Source organism: Myripristis murdjan, chromosome 17 (assembly GCF_902150065.1).
Source record: "Myripristis murdjan chromosome 17, fMyrMur1.1, whole genome shotgun sequence".
NCBI lineage: Eukaryota > Metazoa > Chordata > Actinopteri > Holocentriformes > Holocentridae > Myripristis > Myripristis murdjan.
The window spans coordinates 2110370-2129119 of record NC_043996.1 but is presented as its reverse complement, the minus strand read 5'-3'; the positions used below and the strand labels follow the sequence as shown (position 1 = coordinate 2129119).

General features: G+C 40.8%; 1 protein-coding gene across 1 annotated transcript in view; it reads right to left on the bottom strand.

The window, feature by feature from the left end:
- The window catches only part of paxip1 (PAX interacting (with transcription-activation domain) protein 1), a 29603-nt gene extending 12172 nt beyond the window's left edge, over window positions 1-17431 (bottom strand). The window contains exons 1-13 of the mRNA XM_030075022.1: window positions 17238-17431; window positions 13105-13239; window positions 11217-11260; window positions 10593-10656; window positions 10022-10132; window positions 8123-8198; window positions 6533-7060; window positions 5572-5687; window positions 4338-5211; window positions 3627-3721; window positions 2965-3060; window positions 2038-2175; window positions 1148-1269 (exon numbers count right to left, since the gene is read on the bottom strand). Of these exons, the coding sequence (XP_029930882.1) occupies window positions 1148-1269; window positions 2038-2175; window positions 2965-3060; window positions 3627-3721; window positions 4338-5211; window positions 5572-5687; window positions 6533-7060; window positions 8123-8198; window positions 10022-10132; window positions 10593-10656; window positions 11217-11260; window positions 13105-13239; window positions 17238-17318 (2480 nt within the window). The 5' untranslated portion in view covers window positions 17319-17431. The remainder of the gene's footprint in view (window positions 1-1147; window positions 1270-2037; window positions 2176-2964; window positions 3061-3626; window positions 3722-4337; window positions 5212-5571; window positions 5688-6532; window positions 7061-8122; window positions 8199-10021; window positions 10133-10592; window positions 10657-11216; window positions 11261-13104; window positions 13240-17237) is intronic.
- Between the last annotated feature and the right edge of the window lie 1319 nt (window positions 17432-18750).

Below are 18750 nucleotides of genomic sequence, written 5' to 3'. Positions count from 1 at the left end.
CTGGTTTAAACAACTCCGAATAGAACGGGTTCAAGAAGCAGAAGTGTTTGTGTGGAAAACACCTACCAGTGACATCACTGATGTGGCCACAGGTGAAACATGTCTGGAAGCAGACTTTTTTTGCTGAATGTGATTTAATGTGTATTAGGGTTGTCATGATACTAGAAATTCAGTGGTCAATACCAGTGAATTTAACTTTATAGATTGCACAGAATTTAAACTGCAGTATCCAGCAGAAACATGAGAAAAATATGGAAATAATAAATAGGCTTATATATAATTTAAAAAAGATACAACTATTTAATATTATGTGCCTGTCTTTGAGGTGCTTCACTAAGTTGAAATATCTCCTCTTTTCGTCTGGAAACTATGATAGCATCGTTTGCATATTGGGTTTTGCAAATTTATTACTATCCCCTGAGCATTGGCCTTGAACGCACAATCCGTCCAGCCACTGTTTCTTTTGGACAGTCCAAGGTGGAGCTGCCATCTTTCACCTGGGTTCTGTCTGCCAGCTGGCAGGCATTGTTCTTGGTGCACATTTGAACACATTTGAAAGTGTAAATCACATGTATACTGCCACCGGCAGCTCTGGAGAATAACTTACGTTCTGCTGAACACTAAATCATACATCCAGTACCTACGGTGCCATAGAAAAACAGGCATCGTCGTATTTTTGGACTATTGGCATCTCCTTAATACTGAAGTATTGGTTCTTGTGGCATCCCTAGTGTGTATATACTCTTTCAAAATATACTTGTATTAAACAGTCTCAGCTTTCCCTTAATATGACAAATTTGCTGACATCCTGAAACTCATCCAGGTGATACCAGACTTTTCATGACTGGAATTTCAAAGACTCTTTAAATCAGGACAAAAACTGATATCCATCCCGTACTACCATCCATCCCGACTACTCATGGATCCATCTAGATCACAGGTGTCAAACTGGTGCCATGGAGGGCCATGAGGCTGCAGGTTTTCATTCCAACCAACAACTCCACCAGGTGATTGATCTGTTTGGAGGTAGGGTGATCAGTGAAATCACCTGGTGGAGTTTTTGGTTGGAATGAAAACCTGCAGCCTCTTGGCCCTCCATGGCACGAGTTTGACACCCCTGATCTAGATAGTCATCCCTGCCTCTTACTCTTTGCAGATGAGGACCGTGTTGCTGCGACAGAGGTATCCAGTGTATCTGGCACCAGCCAGGTAAGCCATCAGCTTCAGGTCGTCCCTGTCAGTATCCACAAAGCCCGTCACTGATATAATCTGAGAGAGAAGAGATGGAGAGGAGAGGACAAGTGTGAAACAGGCAGATGCCAAAAGCATGCAATGGTAGAAATAACCTGTGGGTTCATTGGTTTTTTGTTCAGGGGTTTGCAATTATCTTGTAATTATCTGATGGCTACACACTGAAGAAGGCTGTCTGTGCCGCTACATGTGGGCTGTAGCCCAGATTTACTGTAACAAGCACATATATTACAGATATATGTTTTTAAGAATTTCACCATGACACAGTCATCTGGATCAAGTCTTAGACTTGATCCAGATGACTGGATAGACTTTGAACTTTTCTCGTTTTCTAATGGTAGAAATAATTTTGGACATATTCACCTATGACTTTGACCTCAAGAAAAAAGTCAGGCAGTTACTTTTAAGAATGTTCTTGGGGGGTCCAGCTCAACTTTAGGAGGCTAATGGTTAACATTTGGAGCATCCAGCCAGTATCCAATTAGATAATGATTGTTGAATTTAATACTTCATAAATTCAAATGTAAGACTATTTAATAACTTTTAAGGCCTAATATTTGTAGAATTAAGTTCAAGACATTTTAACAACCTCCAGACACTGACTTCAGCTGGTTTATTCATTCACTTATCAACATAGTTCATTGAAACATACCTAAATTGCACCAATCCAACCCTAACATTTCTGACAGTCCTTTTGTCAAGAAGTCAACCAAATCTGAGCATGGAAAAAATTTTTTAAATATAGCAGATTAGTGTGTAACCGAGTGTTTGAGGCATTTGGCCTACGTGCTGAGAGCAGGGTTTGGCTCCGGGTGGGAAAGCAAATGGCAGGTGCAACGTCCGTTGAGGAGGTACCATCCTCTTCTTCTTCAGTATGGTGTTGAGCCAGTGGGCTGTTACACAGCGCTTGCCCTCTCTGAGTGCCTGGCAGGGAACACAGCACAGTGAACAACCCTGACACACAGAACACACCAACTTCTACATGGTGTCTGCAGGCTTCACAAGGCCAACAGTTCAACACCTGGTTCATGTTACATGGAATTCTATATACATCCTGTACCATAGGGATAACAGGGAAAGGGATCATTAAAAGCTTGATCTCATTTTATCTTAAACCTTTGACATCCTGGAGCCTGTGAGTGGGCTTTTAATATTTTTTTGTTTGTTTTTGTTTTTTTCATATTTTCTAATTTTATGGTAATTCTCTTGCCATTTAATTTTAAATAGACTTCTGTAGTGCCTATTAAAACGTGTGAAAATTAGTATTTGTGTTTTGGGTTTAAAAACTCACATGAAAATGTTATTAATTAATAATAATTGATAATAAATACAGTTTTTGCTAATTTTCTAGTACTTGTTATTGCTAAGTTTTACTGACTTTCCAGTATTTATTTGCAAATTTTCTAATCACCTCTCTTCAAATGATGTTGAAAGAAAACTAAGTGAATTTCCTCAGGTTTCAAAGGCTTAAAGAAGTCATAAGAGTTCTAGCAATGGTAATTTGAGCACTGAAGCATACTGCAATCGATTTTTCCTTCTTTTATACATACAGATAGAGATCTACATACATAAAGAGAGAGATAGATAAATAATATATAATATAGTATACAGCACACCTAACATGAACAGTACCTACTGTTAGGATTGCATATGTTGTAACTGTGCATGCAAACACACACACACACACACACACACACACACACACCTCCTTACCTGGACATACATGCTGCTGACCTGACTCTCACAGAGCAAGTGGGTGCAGCGGCTGGTCAGGGATGAGTCCACAGCGCCTCCACACGCCTGGATGACCTGGTGGGGGGATAATCAGAAAACAGAGTTTTCATCTAAGAGGTCTTTGTTTGATTGAATTGCCTCCATTTTTGTTGCTACATGTCCATTGCTGTGGAGCCACTGCACTGCACTTCCCAGATATATTTGTAAGAACATTAAATTAAAATTTAAATTATAATTTTACAAATAGCATTCAAGAAAAAAAAATTCTTGTATCATAGCAACCAGGTCCAAAGGAGCAGAACAGGCCTTTTATGAAAATATCTCGTATCACTTCCTAACACTATCACACCAATTCTCCAACAAGGGGTAGAGAATTGCGTTCCCGCTGAAATTGTTCCCTCTCTTGTAACTAGGCTACTTCTTTGACAATGAGGCTCCAAAAATCAGTGCATGAATTCAGACTCCATGTGAGAGAGGTTAGTAGAGCCACACTGTTTTAAAAAAAAAAAATTGTCCTGCTTGTATTTCTTATGCTGAAACTACACACATGGTGTGAATACATCTGTAGTCATTTCCAACAAGAAATCATCATATTCCGACTTTCCTGTTTTCTAGATCACGTCCCTGAGTGACTGTCTTACCCTTTTCCATGTGGCAAGAAGTGGTTTGTCAGCCATCTGCTCTGGGTAATCAGCAATAGCGAACACACAGCCCAGCAGGAAGCCGTCCTGTGGGACTGAAAAGAACCACAGAGATAAGCTACAACAGGGATCTGCGGGTTTCAGAAAGCCATTTAAGATACTTTTCAATACTTCCTGAAAAGTTTAAAATTAACTTAACAACCAAATAAAGAATGAAATGTCAAATGAATAAAAGTCATATTGGTCCATTCTGACATTACAGATGGACAGAACGAGGAAAAACACACACACACAAACACACACAAGGATAAAAAGGACATATTACATATTACGATCAGTTCTCAATAAAAGTAGGAAAGCAATATGACTAGCGAGGATTTCCTCTAGTAAATTGGAGATCTGTTGCACATACACACATGCACACACAGTGCTTGTTCCAGTACATAGTATTTCTATCAAAAATGAATTATTTGGTTGACGAAAATTATTCTTAGCAGGTAATTTTGTTTTCAGCTTAGCAACTCTTGAAGGCAAACTGCTGAAACAGGATGGTGGTCATCTGAACAAACAGTATCATTTGTATGGACTGAAGTGTGCTGCCTTGCCTTTGATGCGGCATTTTGAAGTCAAAACTTTGAGCCAATGGTCAGCATCTTTTAAGTGGTGTGTGCTCTTGACTGAGCTATTGGAACAAGCTTTAGTTTTACTCACTTTCTTGGCCTGGCTCGTGGCCAAACAGTTGAGAGATCTGAGGAGGCTGTTGGAGCGGCGGCTGCAGTGACGTCTGCTGCTGCTGCTGTTGTTGCTGCTGCTGCTGCTGCATGGCCTGCTGGTTCTGATGCTGCAGAGCATGCTGCTGCTGATTCTGCAGATGCTGCTGTTGCTGCATCTGCTGGATGTGCTGCTGCTGCATTTGCTGCTGCTGCTGCTGGAGGAAATGTTGCTGTTGTTGCTGCAGATGTTGCTGGTGTAACTGTTGTTGCTGTTGTTGGTTCTGCTGTTGCTGCTGCTGCTGCTGCTGGAGCATTTGCAGGCGTTGCTGCTGCTGGAACTGCTGAAGCTGTTGCTGCAGAGCCTGTTGCTGCTGCAGCTGCTGCAGTCCGGGTCGTAAGAGCTGCTGGGGCCGCAGCTGCTGCTGGGAGAACGCATGCTGCTGCTGCTGCTGCTGTGTTAACAACTGCTGCTGATGCATCTGCTGCTGCTGTTGTAGAAACTGTTGCTGTTGTTGGGGCAACTGTGGGAACCCCTGTTGTGCAACCTGTGGCTGCTGCTGCTGCTGCTGCTGATGTTGATGATGAAGCTGCATCATCTGATGCTGTTGCTGAAGATGCATCATGGTGTGCTGCTGCTGCTGCTGCTGCTGCTGCGGCATCTGTTGGTGCTGCTGCTGCTGCTGCTGCTGACTGGCCTGGTGCGACTGCTGCTGTTGTAACAACTGTTGCTGCTGCTCGGCTGTAAGGGACTGTCCGGGCAGCTTGGATTGGTTGAAGAGTAGAGGATTATTATTGTTGGCTGTCGGGGCTTGGCTCTGATTAGTCTGCTGGTCCAGTGGCTTTGTCTGATTGCCTGTGAGATTCTGGATGATCTGTGAGATGGGGAAGGGGGCAGGAAACTAAGTAAGCCATAGTTTAATTTGACCTACCCCGCTTTAAATTTTACAAGGCACATTAACTTGCCAAATACATATGGGATAGTCCACTCAGAGATGTTGATTTAACGGTTTAATGCATGACACAGAGACACGAACCACCTGACACTAAGCAGCGGGTCGTATTACACCTTTTAGTTTTGGTACTGACAGACAGACAGACCAACCAAGTGATTTATACCTGCTGCTGCCCGCAGCTAAAAAACTGAAAATGTATCAAAATAAATGCAAAAAAGCAGTATTTGTCTACGTAGGTAAATTAATTAACTGTAGAGCCCTACTGCTCGTGTTCCTTACATGTGCAACATTTGCAGGTCGACTGGCTGGCTGCATGTCAGAATTGTTGGTGATGTTCCGGATGGTTCTAGCAGCTGGGCTCCACCCAGGCATGCCCTCTGGCCCTGGTGCACCTCCTGAGACGCAGCATGAAGAGAAACAGGAGGATTAGGTTCATGTAGCCTAAAAATGACCTTAAACTTTCCCAGTGGGAAACACTGGCTTTCCCACAGAATGAAGTGTCATGACATGGAATGACATTATAATCATGGTGGGGCTGCCACCAACAGGTGTAGCATGTTGCCCTTACATTGGCTATTAATGGGAAACACTGTAACCCCTTAATTCTTAGTATTCAACCTGCATTCATACATAAAAATGAGTAAATGCACCCAATGTGCACTGAAGCTGTGATCCCCCCAGATTGAACTGTCAACTGGTTTCACTCTGTTTTCACCTTCAGTCTGACATTTCCTCCTTTGTAACTGATTTCTGTGGGGGTGGGGGATTTGATTAGACACCAAAGTATCTGCCTGCATCTCATGTCGATTTAAGTCGGCACTGACGCCAACATACTGGTTTTGTTAGGATTTTAAAGTGGAGTGGAGCAAAGTAAAAACTCCAATGTCTATGTAAAAAAACAAACTGTTAATCAGTGGGGTGATTTATTATGCATTATCTCCTGTTAGCCAGTGTTAGCTAATATGCTATATGGCTCTCAGTCTCTGGCACAACTTGACTGCATCAACATTTGTCCTGCCCTGCAACAGTGCCGACTGACTTGGTGGGATTTTCAACCAAGACATAACAGCTGAATTGAGAAACACCAGACCTGAAGAATTGCTTGAAAATTTTTAAAGTGAACGTGTGATTCACAGGTCTGGAAATGGGCTACCCCCAAACCAGTCTAAGTAATGATCAGAAACTCCTGTGGTCACATAATAAAGTGCAAATACACTGCAGTCTTCAATCAACACCTGACCTTGCTGTGTGCTTTGACTCAAAGCAGCAGCTGCAGAACGACCATCTGCAGGCGCTGGACCTCCACTGCCAGGCACCGGGGGCACAGTGGCACACAGGTTAATTAACCCACTGCCAGAGGACGGGACTGGGTCTTTGCTACCAGGTGGTATGCCCCTCCGTCTGCCTGTGCCTGTTGCCACGGTGGCAGTCGGCGTGACAACTTCAGCCGGTGTCCAGTTGAGGTTCCTCCCCTCTTTCTCAGTAGAGGAGTCGTCGTCAGAGTCGTCAAACATGCGCTCGCCCCGCCGCTCGGATTTGCGCGAGGAGGTTGGGGAGACGGAGTTGAGCCTTTTGGGGCCCGGGCGTCTGTGGGGACTGGAGTCGTCACCAGAGGAGGCGCCGCTGGACGGTCGGGAGCGCCGCGGGCTATAGCTTCCATCTGAATGGGAACGCTGGTCATACAGCTCCTCTTCGCTCTCCTCCTCCTCCTCAGGCTCAATGTAGGTGAGACGGGGGTGATAGAGGGCCTCGTCCTTCTTGACCTTGTCTTCAAAAGGTGACAAGTGAAAAAACATGTTTAAGGAATGGGAAAAGCATGGCATGAAAAACAACAGGCCCAATCTAGACTCTGACTTGAGCTCTGCTGCTTGGTGAAGTTCTTAATGCCAATGAACAAAACCCATCAAACAGTTGCTACTGATACCATCAACTATACAACAACAAAATTATTAGGGACTGGTCAAATATCGGTCGGGAATAAATAGGAATCAAGCATGTTTTTCAGACACAAGTGTATTGATATTGATAAATCCCAAGAGGAAGCACAGCAATATATAGCATTATCGGTTTATTGTTTAACTCTTACAGAGAAAACCATGCAGATGGTCCCTTGATGCAGCCACTTCCCTGTCTCAAAGACACAGTGGAGTAAGTGAGTGCACTTTATTTTTCAAATAATGCTTATTTAACATTTGTCACAATTTACTGCAAATTAATATCAGCCCTCAGTATTGGTTATCAGTCTCCTGGATAACCAATTGGTTGATCCCTAAAACTGACAGTAAAATATTAAGACAACCTTCCATGAATGTTCAGTTGCTATATAATCAGATATGGACCACACAAAATAGCAATGCACTGAGCAGTGCAACTGCACGGTTTTGTTGGTGAACTGAGTAGAAAGCAGCTCTACAAAAAGATTTTAAAAATGTTGACATGTTGTAAAAAAGACTTTTCTTAAAAGCAAATACTTAAAACAGACAAGCCTTTGTAATGTATAATTTTTGTGTTTACTGAACTAATGTCCAAAGCTCAGTCTCCATATTCAATAATTATGCCCGACTGTCCTACAACAACAAAACTGAGCTATATTTTCGAGTGCATGCCCTGATTTTCCATAATACCAATAAGGACAAGGACGTAAGGCTTTGAAATAACTTGTAGGCATGCAAACGCAAACGGCAAAAATCTTAAGTGGACGAGTCTGAATGGAAACTAAATCCACAGAAGACAAACATGATTACTCAATCTGAACTGAGCCCCATATGATTATGCATTACAAAAGCATTATATTTGTTTTTGTATTTGATGAAACAGCACTTCAAATTACCTTTGACTGAGTCAGTGATCCAATCTGGGGTGACGATCTTGATGCCAGGATGTTTGAGGGCACACTCAAATTTGGCCTGGCGTTGGAAGAAATGATTTATGTTTAATAAGACATTCTATATAAGGTAATGGTATCAAACACTAGAACAACCTTCCCTTTCCATCAGAAAGATGGACCAGGTGAATTCAGGTAAAAGCTGTGATACTTTATTGATTTCACCTATTGATTCTGCTTCAGTCTTGAAGGAGAGACACAGTTGAAGGCAAAGAGACAGACACAACAGCATTTTTTCATCTCTTCCTACAGTGACCTCTACCAGCCCAGACATTTTGAATGCACAATGTATCAAAAGGATTTCAAAGAATTTTCAAGCCTCGCAATGTCTGAGGAATGTTACCATGTCACAGTTGTCACATTTCAACATAAGTAAAACCTCAAATTACCAAAGGGCAAGTGCAGCAATCTGTGTTGTAAGCAAAAGTAGGCATACAGAGCCTGGATGATTATAATGAGGTCAAAACCTAGCAATACTGTGGTGACTTTTGCCTTTTTTGCATTTGCCTGCAAAAATGTCACAATGACCTTTTGGTCAAAAAGAAGTGTAAGTGTCCATTTTTTCATAGGCCAAAGACAAAGCACCTAGTTCTTTCAATGATAGTCTGGCATATTTCACATAGCAGCGCACTGATCGATCAGCCACTGATCATTACATATGCCACTGATGATAAACATTCTGCATAGATCATCAAGTTTCTATTACCTGATCAGGAGAAAGGAAGATCATACACTGCAAAAAGTATGAGCCAATTTGCCTGAACGTTAGTGTTGAAAAAATGTAGTTCATATGGCACTGACATTTCATTTCAAATTACAGCCTACACTAAACGATGAGAACTAGGCCTGTACAATATGACAATATATATTGTGCATCTATTGTTCTATGTTTTACTCAATCGTTTATTTCACTGTTTCACGGATTAACGTGTTCTGGTCATTTATTACTGCAGGTTATTTTCTATAATTTCGATGACGCCTAGTATTCCTCTGCACCACACGTATGAGAGTAGGTAAGATAAACTAACGGCCTAACCCAGGGTATATGCAGGAATCTTGAAGTTAATTTTAATACCTTTTTAAGACTTTTTCAAGACCTTCTCAATATTTTTTAATACCTCACCGCCACTTCAAGCTGTAACCATTTACATCAGTGATATTTTTAACTTAACAGTTTTAGTTTGTGATAAAGACTATAGACCACTATGATACAACAGAGCGTACTTTGTGCTTCTAAATTTTCACTGCCAACAAATCTATCACTTATTTTTTCAGTTAACTGACTATTCATTTTGTCTACAAAATGTTGAAGTTGAAAATTATGACAAATTCCGATCAAAAATTATCACAATTATCAAAGCCAAAAATGATATTTTAAAAATGCTTACTTAGCCTGTCCAACAACCAAAAAATTTTTTATTCATTTTATGATATAAAATGGAGGAAGGCAAGCATTTCTGACATTGTAACTTGCATCTAGTTAGTACAATTTTGTAATCAATTATTAAAGCAATTAGTATATTATTAAATTTAACCAATGTTCTTTTGAAAATACTAGTATGACTTAAATTCAAATCCATATCTTGTATGATCACTGTATTTATTATGCCGGACTATCAAGTCTCCTGCTTGAAAGCAATGAACCAAAGTGAATATCAGTGGTTTGTATTTTAGCCTGCCTCTGCTCTGTAACCCAGGTTCTGTTTTGTAATCTCTATGCTTATGCTTACAATAGTCTAGAATTGAATTCTGTCTAAAATCAGTGATGACAAATTCATCTCAATAATGTAGGACAGCAGTGCAGCTTAGCAATACAGGTAAAAAGTACACTTAACAGGCACTTACCCCCTTTGGTTCCTTCACCACAAGGTGGGTCACCTTCTTATTGAGGTTAAGCTGACATTCCCCACCGTAGAATGTTATGTAGGCCCACAAGGCATTGAGATCATCTGGTAGCTACACACACACACACACACACACACACACACACACACACACACACACACACACGAAAAAAAAAAAGAACAGCTTACAAGGTTGCTGTTTTGGTCACAGCCCTGAAATGATAAGTCAGTAATAGACACACATATATTTTTAAACATAACAAAGATCTAAAAAGACATCAATATGGAGACCACAGTTCACACTTTTCTATAACTTTCTGTAACTAACTCAAGCATGTTTCCAAAACTTAAAAATGTGTTTCATTCTTGCTTTGGTTTTGTTGTCATTCTGCTGATTTCCTGCAGTCACCCATTACTAAAATTCCCTCATATTACACAACACAACTCCATGACAATCACCATTAAATTATAAAATTACAGCTTTGTTGACATTTTAACGCTCTCTCTCTCTCTCTCACACACACACACACGCACACTCGCACACTCTCACACTCACACACACACACACTTACCCTGGGAAGACAAGCTGTCACACCAAAGAATATCTGGCCTGATTCTGGAGAGAATCCAGTAACTCTGCAGTGTCACCAGTTAGAGAAAAACAACAACTAAACATGACTGATCTGGGTGAGCCTTTCTTTTTTCAAAATGTATCAGCTATAGAAGTTGTAACTATAACTTATAACGTAAAACTTTAAAAAAAAAAAAAAAAAAAAAAAAAAGAAAGAAAAGAAAAAAAGATGAGCACAATACTAAGAACTTTAAGACAATTATTCGGCTATACTGAAAATTATTATTATTACTAGTGTGCTTTACAACTCCTATATAATGTATGCAATTACAACTCCTATATAATGTATACAAATAAGATTTTGTTTGATTTTAGCTTTTAACTACAGACCAAAGGGCTATGAACCCCCCTGCAAACCTGCTGCATCATTTTGAGAAAAAAAAAAAAAAAAAAAAAATCAGAAAATTGTTTGTCAAGTTCCAAATAATTCTAGATGCTTTACAGAGGATCAAAAAATAATTTTAATATATAGTTTTGATATACAGTAAGCAGCTTCTGACATGACATTTGTGGAAATGAAAGTGTTTGAGCTTGAGGTCGTTTGAGCTTCATCGTGAAAAGATACGGTAACAGGTCTCCACATCGGACGGACAGGACCACCCAGGACGGCTGCAAAAATGAAGAGGACACTGAGTTCAGTCTTGATATTCACTGCTCACACACATACTGTAGTGCTATGAATTCATTTACGCAAAGCAAAAAGGAGCGTAAAATCTGTTGTTCTAAATCAGACACTTGCAACAGCAGAAAAGTACATCATTATAAAAACTGACACAACTATCACTTGGCATCCCTTGTGTGTGATGCTGGTCACTGTGAGAGTCACCACCAGTCACTGGACTTTAAAATGAAAGACTTTAAAATGCAACCTGGAATTAATGTTGAATGAAGACCAATTGAAAATTATTTTTGAAAACAAAGAAACTACGCAAAACAAACCCACATCTGCCCATAGCTTACGAACGTTGGGGACAGAAAAAACATGTCATGCATACTGCACTTCAACCCTGCTGTCAGTCTAAGAGTGAGCATGCAGCACAAGGAAGCAAGACATCTAACTATAAGTGGAGAAATCTGTGTGTGTGTGTGTGTGTGTGTGTGTTATTTGTTTCACAGGAAGTGTGTGGCTTGATTAGCTCCACAACCGCAAGTCTGATCTATTTCAATCTAGGCAGGTATGTTGCTGAGGATCCTCCACGGTGATGTGTCAAATATGAGTATTTATGGTTCAAAAGCTGCAAAAACCTTGTGTTATGTTATTCTTGGGGATGTATGATAATATCGCCATGACTTTGGTATTGGCTGATATCAGCTTTAGTAATGAAATATCGGTATCGGCCTGAAATGAATAGTTCTGCAGATATGACATGCTGGTATGTGAAATAGGTCAAATTTGTCCTGGCTGTAGCTGTTATAAGGATTTTCTCAGACCTGTCTGCATCTGCCAGTGGGCCTTCACAATAAAAGCAGGTATAATAAAATGGAGAGACTTGATGTTCTCTGCAATTACGTGGAAAAAAAAATATGTGCATATATCGCTATCGGCCAAAAGAGTTTGAAAATATCGGGAAAAGCTCCAATGTCATGCATCCCTCATTATTCTTAACATGATGTTGACGACTGTGAAAGGTGGAACTCAATGTGAGAGCAGAGCAGCACCCGGACATTCTACAGTGCACACATGCTGCAGTTTGGAAACACTCGCAAGTGTATTTCCACACTATCATCCACACATGATATTACTCACAGACTAATGTTATTGGAGCGGAGAAGTGAACTTAGGCACGTGTGCTGTATGTTTATGAGAGCTGCTGCTATGATGGTCAGATAGTGGTGATTTCCTAATGGCACACTGTTGCTGTGTTGTCCTGTGGCGAGGCTGCTACCAGGCCTAGGCATTCAGGGCTAAAACCCAGAACACTTGTTTTTTCCAGCCCAAGATGTTCACAGATGGTGAAATAAAGTCTGTCAAAAAAATAAGCCTGCCCATGGGCTCCAGAGATGAGCTAAAAATGGAGGCCGACTGAGAGTGGTGTTTCTCCTTAAATTCAATAGCCATGCTGCCATCAACATCTTTTTATGCACATTTTGAAGTATCACATCAAAAAAGGTTAAACAACAAAATATTTTAAAACTCAATTTCTCAAAAAAGCTTTTATGCTTGCCTGAGCTGGTTTTGCCTTTTTTGAAAAGACTTAATGCACAAAATGGAAGATGGAAACACTTTTTTTGCATGACAATGACACAGAGGAGAGCCTAGGAGCAATTCCTCCGTTGAACTTTGAAAATGTGCCTAAAATATGCAAGACATTTTGGATGGAAACCCAGCCATCCAGTCCCACATCAGCGAATGAGACCAGAAGCAAAACAGATTGTCAGAACCAAAATTAACAACATCCCACAGCAAAAGCCAGCTGGAAGGGAAAGAAGCCAGCCTGTGGTATGAGTGTTACCTTGACGACGGGCAGGTCAAACACCTCTCGGGCTTCGCCCACCTCAGGGCTGTCTCCGTCCTCTGCAATAATATGAGTAGCCAGGGCATTGTAGGAGACCTCTTTGCCTTTTCCTGCTTTCAGCAGCTGCACCACCTGGGACATGAGCAGAGGATTAGCATCAAACACAACTGCACTGACATTCACTACAACAGGCCTTTTCAAACTTTTCATCTTCTGCACCACAAGGCTGACATTCATATTATTTCATATTATTTTGCCTGATGAACCCCGATATGAGAACATATTTTGGTTAGTGTTAAATATGAAATATAAAACTAATGTTAAAATGATCACGCATACATTTTTTATTATACAAATGTCTAGTGAATTCCCTAAAATATTCTTCACCAGTGGTAGGAGTGTCTTTCTCCAAACTTGTGGAGGAGAAAAAAAAACAAGTCCATAGTGACCATGACAGACATCCACCATGACTGGTGCATATCTGTCTGGACCTAACTGGTTTTTCTTTTTTTTTTTTTTTTGTATGTGTGAGGAGTGGTGTCTATTGCTGCTTGATTATGGTAAAAATCATAATCACCATTAGTCAGGTCAAAGAGATCCTGATTATTCAACACAATTACTCATTGATTTTGGAAACATGCATTATTGGTCTTTAAAAAAAAAAACTGTCTTTGTAACAGTGGATTTCCTTGATTTCCATGCAATTTTTATCTACATTATTCTGTCCTGTTAAACAGTCATAAATTCAACAAAATATGAAGTTCCTCTGTTCCCATGAAACAAATGACACACACACACACACACACACACACACACACACACACACACACACACACACACAGGGAGCAAGCCCAAATAAGCAACTAGATTTTAGAAAGAAGTAGGGCTAGGTATTGTTCAGAAATGTTTGATACCGGGTGCTGAACGATACTATTTTCAATGCCAATTTTTTAAAATCTAATTATTAAAGCAATTTTCCTAAGTCTCTGGGGTGGGTGCAACAGTGTTTTTTCTTCATGCCTCTACGATCTGCAATCAACAGCATTATCAGATCTTGGTAAAAGCATGCCGCATGCTTATTGGTTCCCTGACGCTGATGGCAATTACTCCTCAGGTCTTGAAATATGGTATCGAATGACATTCAGTACCACATTTCGGTACCATGGCATTTTTCCATACTTGACTGTTTTGAAGCAATTCAGTCAGTGCTATAAAAATATCAGTACTCAGCCCCAGAAACAAGCCCCCAAAAAAGCAACTGACCACCAGTATTTGTAAGCAACTTTACAGAAAACAAGCCCAAAAAGTGCTTATCATAAACGGACCTGGCATCAACGGCTGAGAATGGGTCTGGGCTTTTAGTCAGGGCTCAAAGTGCACTGCTGTAAAGGAAAGGCGTGCGCTGGATTTAAAAAAAATTGTTTTATCTCAATTATCTTGTTTTCATAATTGTCTTAAGTCAAAACCATAACTAAAAATAAAATCTGATTAGCTGCCCAGCCCTGGTGGTGCGGTAGACTTTCTGGCCTGTTGGTGGCGCTGTGCTGGGCCAGTCAGTTTCATTGTGTGGATACTGGATATCAATATAAGAACACATAGCTCCCCAAAGGTTCATCAGCTTGGACTCAGCAGTGTCTGAGGTACTGAGCGTGAAGCTTACAGCCTTGTTGGCCAATCAGCTTTACACTCAAAATGCAGCCCAGCATTAAACTCCACCAAGTTTTATGTAAAACAGGCTAGCAGAGGCTCAGACATCACACAGGTCCAATCCATAGCCTCTATCCTGACCTTCAATCTTGGGGAATCAAAAGCACTATAACACAACAGTGGCATGAGATAATGGGTTATGCTGTTCTCAGTCAAATAAATAACTGATCAGATACTGAAAAGAGCGAGACAATAGAAGTGAGCTTTAAAATGGGATTTTACACCAGGGAAAAGTTCAGTAGATGTATTTCTGATGGAAAGACAGTCACAGTGTCTGGAAGCCACTACAGAAAAGGCTTCATTACAACTTAATTTTATTTAGAAAAGCCAAAAGTCCTTGGACAGAAATTCTAATTGTTCCATGAAGAGTGATGAGCAAATCCAAAATGTAATGGTGTATGAGCCCATGTCAACTCTTCACCTGCAGCCTCTGCCAAGACATCCCTAGCAGTGCATTTCCTCTAGTACTGCAAAAAGTAGAGTCCATTGCAGTACATTTTGTGTTCTCAGAGGTTTAACTGGGTCAAACTGAACTTCTGTAGATACAGGGCCAAGAGAAAGCTGAATTTGTGTCAAGATGTATTCAGGGCCAATAAGTAGCCATTTTGGGATGAGTACATAACTAAGAATGGGAAGAGGGGGAAACTGGATTCTGAAAATTACTTTGGATCTGTTTTAGTTTCATTGTCTTTTTTAAGTTTATTTTAACTTAATTTTATTATTTAATTTGGTAAATTCTTTAGTTTTTAAATGCATTTCTTAATTAACTCTTGATTAAAAATTCTTAATTATAATACTTGTCAAATTTAAAAGTCCTTAAATTTGACCAAAATCACATATTATCAAGACACTATAATTACAGAATCGCAATACATATCGAATCGGCACCCAGTTATCATGAATTGTATCGTATCATGGAGTCACATACACTCAGTTTGGCATTACCAGTACGAAAGGGCTGAGTGTCATTAGCACAACAATGACAAGGGTTGCTATGGAAACACAGAGCCTAATCCAGATGCTGAAAGTACACAGAGAATATCTGACCAAAAAAATTAGCCTTGAGGCGCATCACACCAAAGAAAAGTACAAGCAACACTGAGCCACTGTCCCAAACAATACCCAACAGATGATTTCTAATCATGAGAATTTTGGTTTCACTAGATGTTGATGACAGTCCAATATTTCCTGTGTCACAATCCCACAGTCACATGCCCCCTCACACCCATCAACCCCCCACCCCCCCGCCTTATTTTTACATAACACAAGCACTGACACCTTGAATGTGCACAAGAGGCCGGATGTGAACCTGCTATCCCTACAAATCAGTGTACCGTGCATCAAGAAATCCAGAGAGGAGTAATAGACAATAACAAGAGAACATGCTGGGTAATGTTGGACCTTACATCATCTAACTCATGATCAAAATGGATATAATCTCTCCACAGAGGGAGATGCAGATATACCAGTAAGAACAAGGTTGACAAGATGATCAGCTGCACTGGATACTCATGTTGAAGGGCATAGTCTAAAAATCATATTAGACAGCTTGGTTCCCACGTCTTTCAAATCTAAAAATTCTACTGCACAGAACAGAAAATAGCTGTGTTAAGCAGTAATTTTATATTCCTGGTGCAACAGCTCAGTATGAGAAGCTATCAAATTCACTCATCATTTGAGCAATCACCTGATAACACGGCGACTTTTGGATCACATGACAACAATGCTGGTTTCTACAACGCCTCTGTTGGGAATTCCGTTCAGAAAACCGACATTAAAAAAAAAAACACACACACAAGCCAGGTGCGACTGGGAGTCACTATTTGGCAGGAAGTACAATCTTGTGCCACAGGTCTCCAGTACCAAGAGGCTGAAACAGCGACGATGCATGCGCAGTGAGGGGCGCCGAATTGAGCCCAAGTGATGATATAGTCACAGGTTGGTGCCAAAGCAAACAGTGGTCCATCCAGCCTCTGCACTGAGCAGCACGGAGCAGAGGACCGCGGCACACGGGGCTCTTACAGCTCTGAGTGCTGATGGACAGCTAGCCTGTAAACGTTAGCTTGTTGCCTTACGAAGCCCCTCACGGATAAACTGCAGGCTAGACGCTAACAGCTAGCCATCGGTGAAACTATCAGCTTATGTTTGCTAGCTGGCTACATGCAACACAGTACATATCCATCTAGCATTCATGTATGATACTCACGAATCAACGAGTGCTGCAAAACACATATCAAACGACTTAACGAGACAATGCAAGAATGTCTGAGTGCCAGATCTCCCAGCTAGGGAGCAAATCCAATAGTGTTTCCACTTAGCATGTTAGCCGGTTAGCTTCTCCAGCACCAACTTATTTGCTTTGAATGGCACTAGCTAGGTAGCATGCTAACCACCTAGCAAGAAGCTAATGTCCATAGCCTCACCTTTTGGTCAATGTCCCCAACCACGTAGAATTTGACATCTTTGAAAAGTTCCTCGGGGACCTTCGGTTCTTCGTCAGACATGATTGTCCATGAATGGTAGAGGATTATATATTCAAAAATGAGTGAAAAGCGCAAAATAGTGGAGTGTGTGTGTATGCCAGCAGCTGGTTTGTACAATCAACCGGAGAGCCCACTCTAGCGCCAAATCGCTGAGCGCGCCTTGGACCACAGCATTATAAAATACGGGGTGGGGTGAAATATTTAACTTGTTTAAATTAGTGTGTACATTAACTCTCACAATATTTACTTCGCCTATTTGCTATTATGTAAATATAAATTAGCCATAAAAACAAAGTAGAGGACGTACTCTTACGTACATATATAAATAGCTTTTCTGAGAGACACGTAACCCCCCTATAATATGAAACTGAGTGTTTATATGGGGAAGTGTGGAAACGTGTAACCTAGATTATCACAAGCAGACGCAGAGGTGACGTATGGTCATTTCATATAATTTGCAAAACAGCATGAAGCTACACTAATATTCAACTGTAGAGCAACTATTTAGTAACTGGTCCGTTTTTAGCTGACTGAGTGGACCTGTTGAGATCAAAGTCACCTCTGAATGTGCAAACTCTACAGAATCTGTTCAAGTTCAAGTCTCTTGATATATAGCATTCTTGTAGGTTGTTTTTCGTGTGTGGATTATCAAGTCTGATTATTTAACCTGTTTGTTGTGTTAAATGGTGCGGTTCTCTGACTCGATATGTTTTGTATGCAAAATAAAACTGCACATCATTTAGGTGCTCTTAAGTCCTTCATAGCCTTTGTGTTAACTCGATAAAAAAAAGAAAAGAAATAAACAAAGAAAAAACATTTTTAATTGCTAGAAATATACTGAAATGTCTAATCTATCTCACTAATCTGTTGATGGCACATTAAGGTTAGCCTACAACATGCAACACAATAAAGCAGCGGATATAGGGGTAGCATGACTATACAGCAGTGTCCTGTGCTTTCATAAAGCATTTTTCATCTTTTCTCTGTCTGGCCGGGCAGGGAAGTCTTTAATTTTGGATGGAAATCAGTAGAATGCACACAAGAATATTCCCCCTTGTGGAATATTCCACAAATATTCTAGGGGGCGACACAGAGCGTTGAAACTGGTCCAGTGAGCCCTATTAGCCGCCTTTCCACTGTCGCACCACTGGGAGCTAGGGCTATCTTCAAGTGAGACAGTGTTAATGGCCCGCAGCCTCCAGCTATGAGAACAAGAACCATTCATGTTTCCACAGTTGTGCCACGGGCCCTGCAGTCTTGCCATATAACCCACCCACCAGTGCCGCCACAGTGTAAACGTCACACATGCCACACATGCATGCCAGTAGGAAGTAGGGAGCAGGTGGTTGAACTCTGGCATCAACAAACTTATTGCAGAATGCAGCTTTGTACTGACAGTGCACTTTGTTCTTTAGTTTTTGCCGGACCTGTCCACTGTGCATTGGATCCGCAC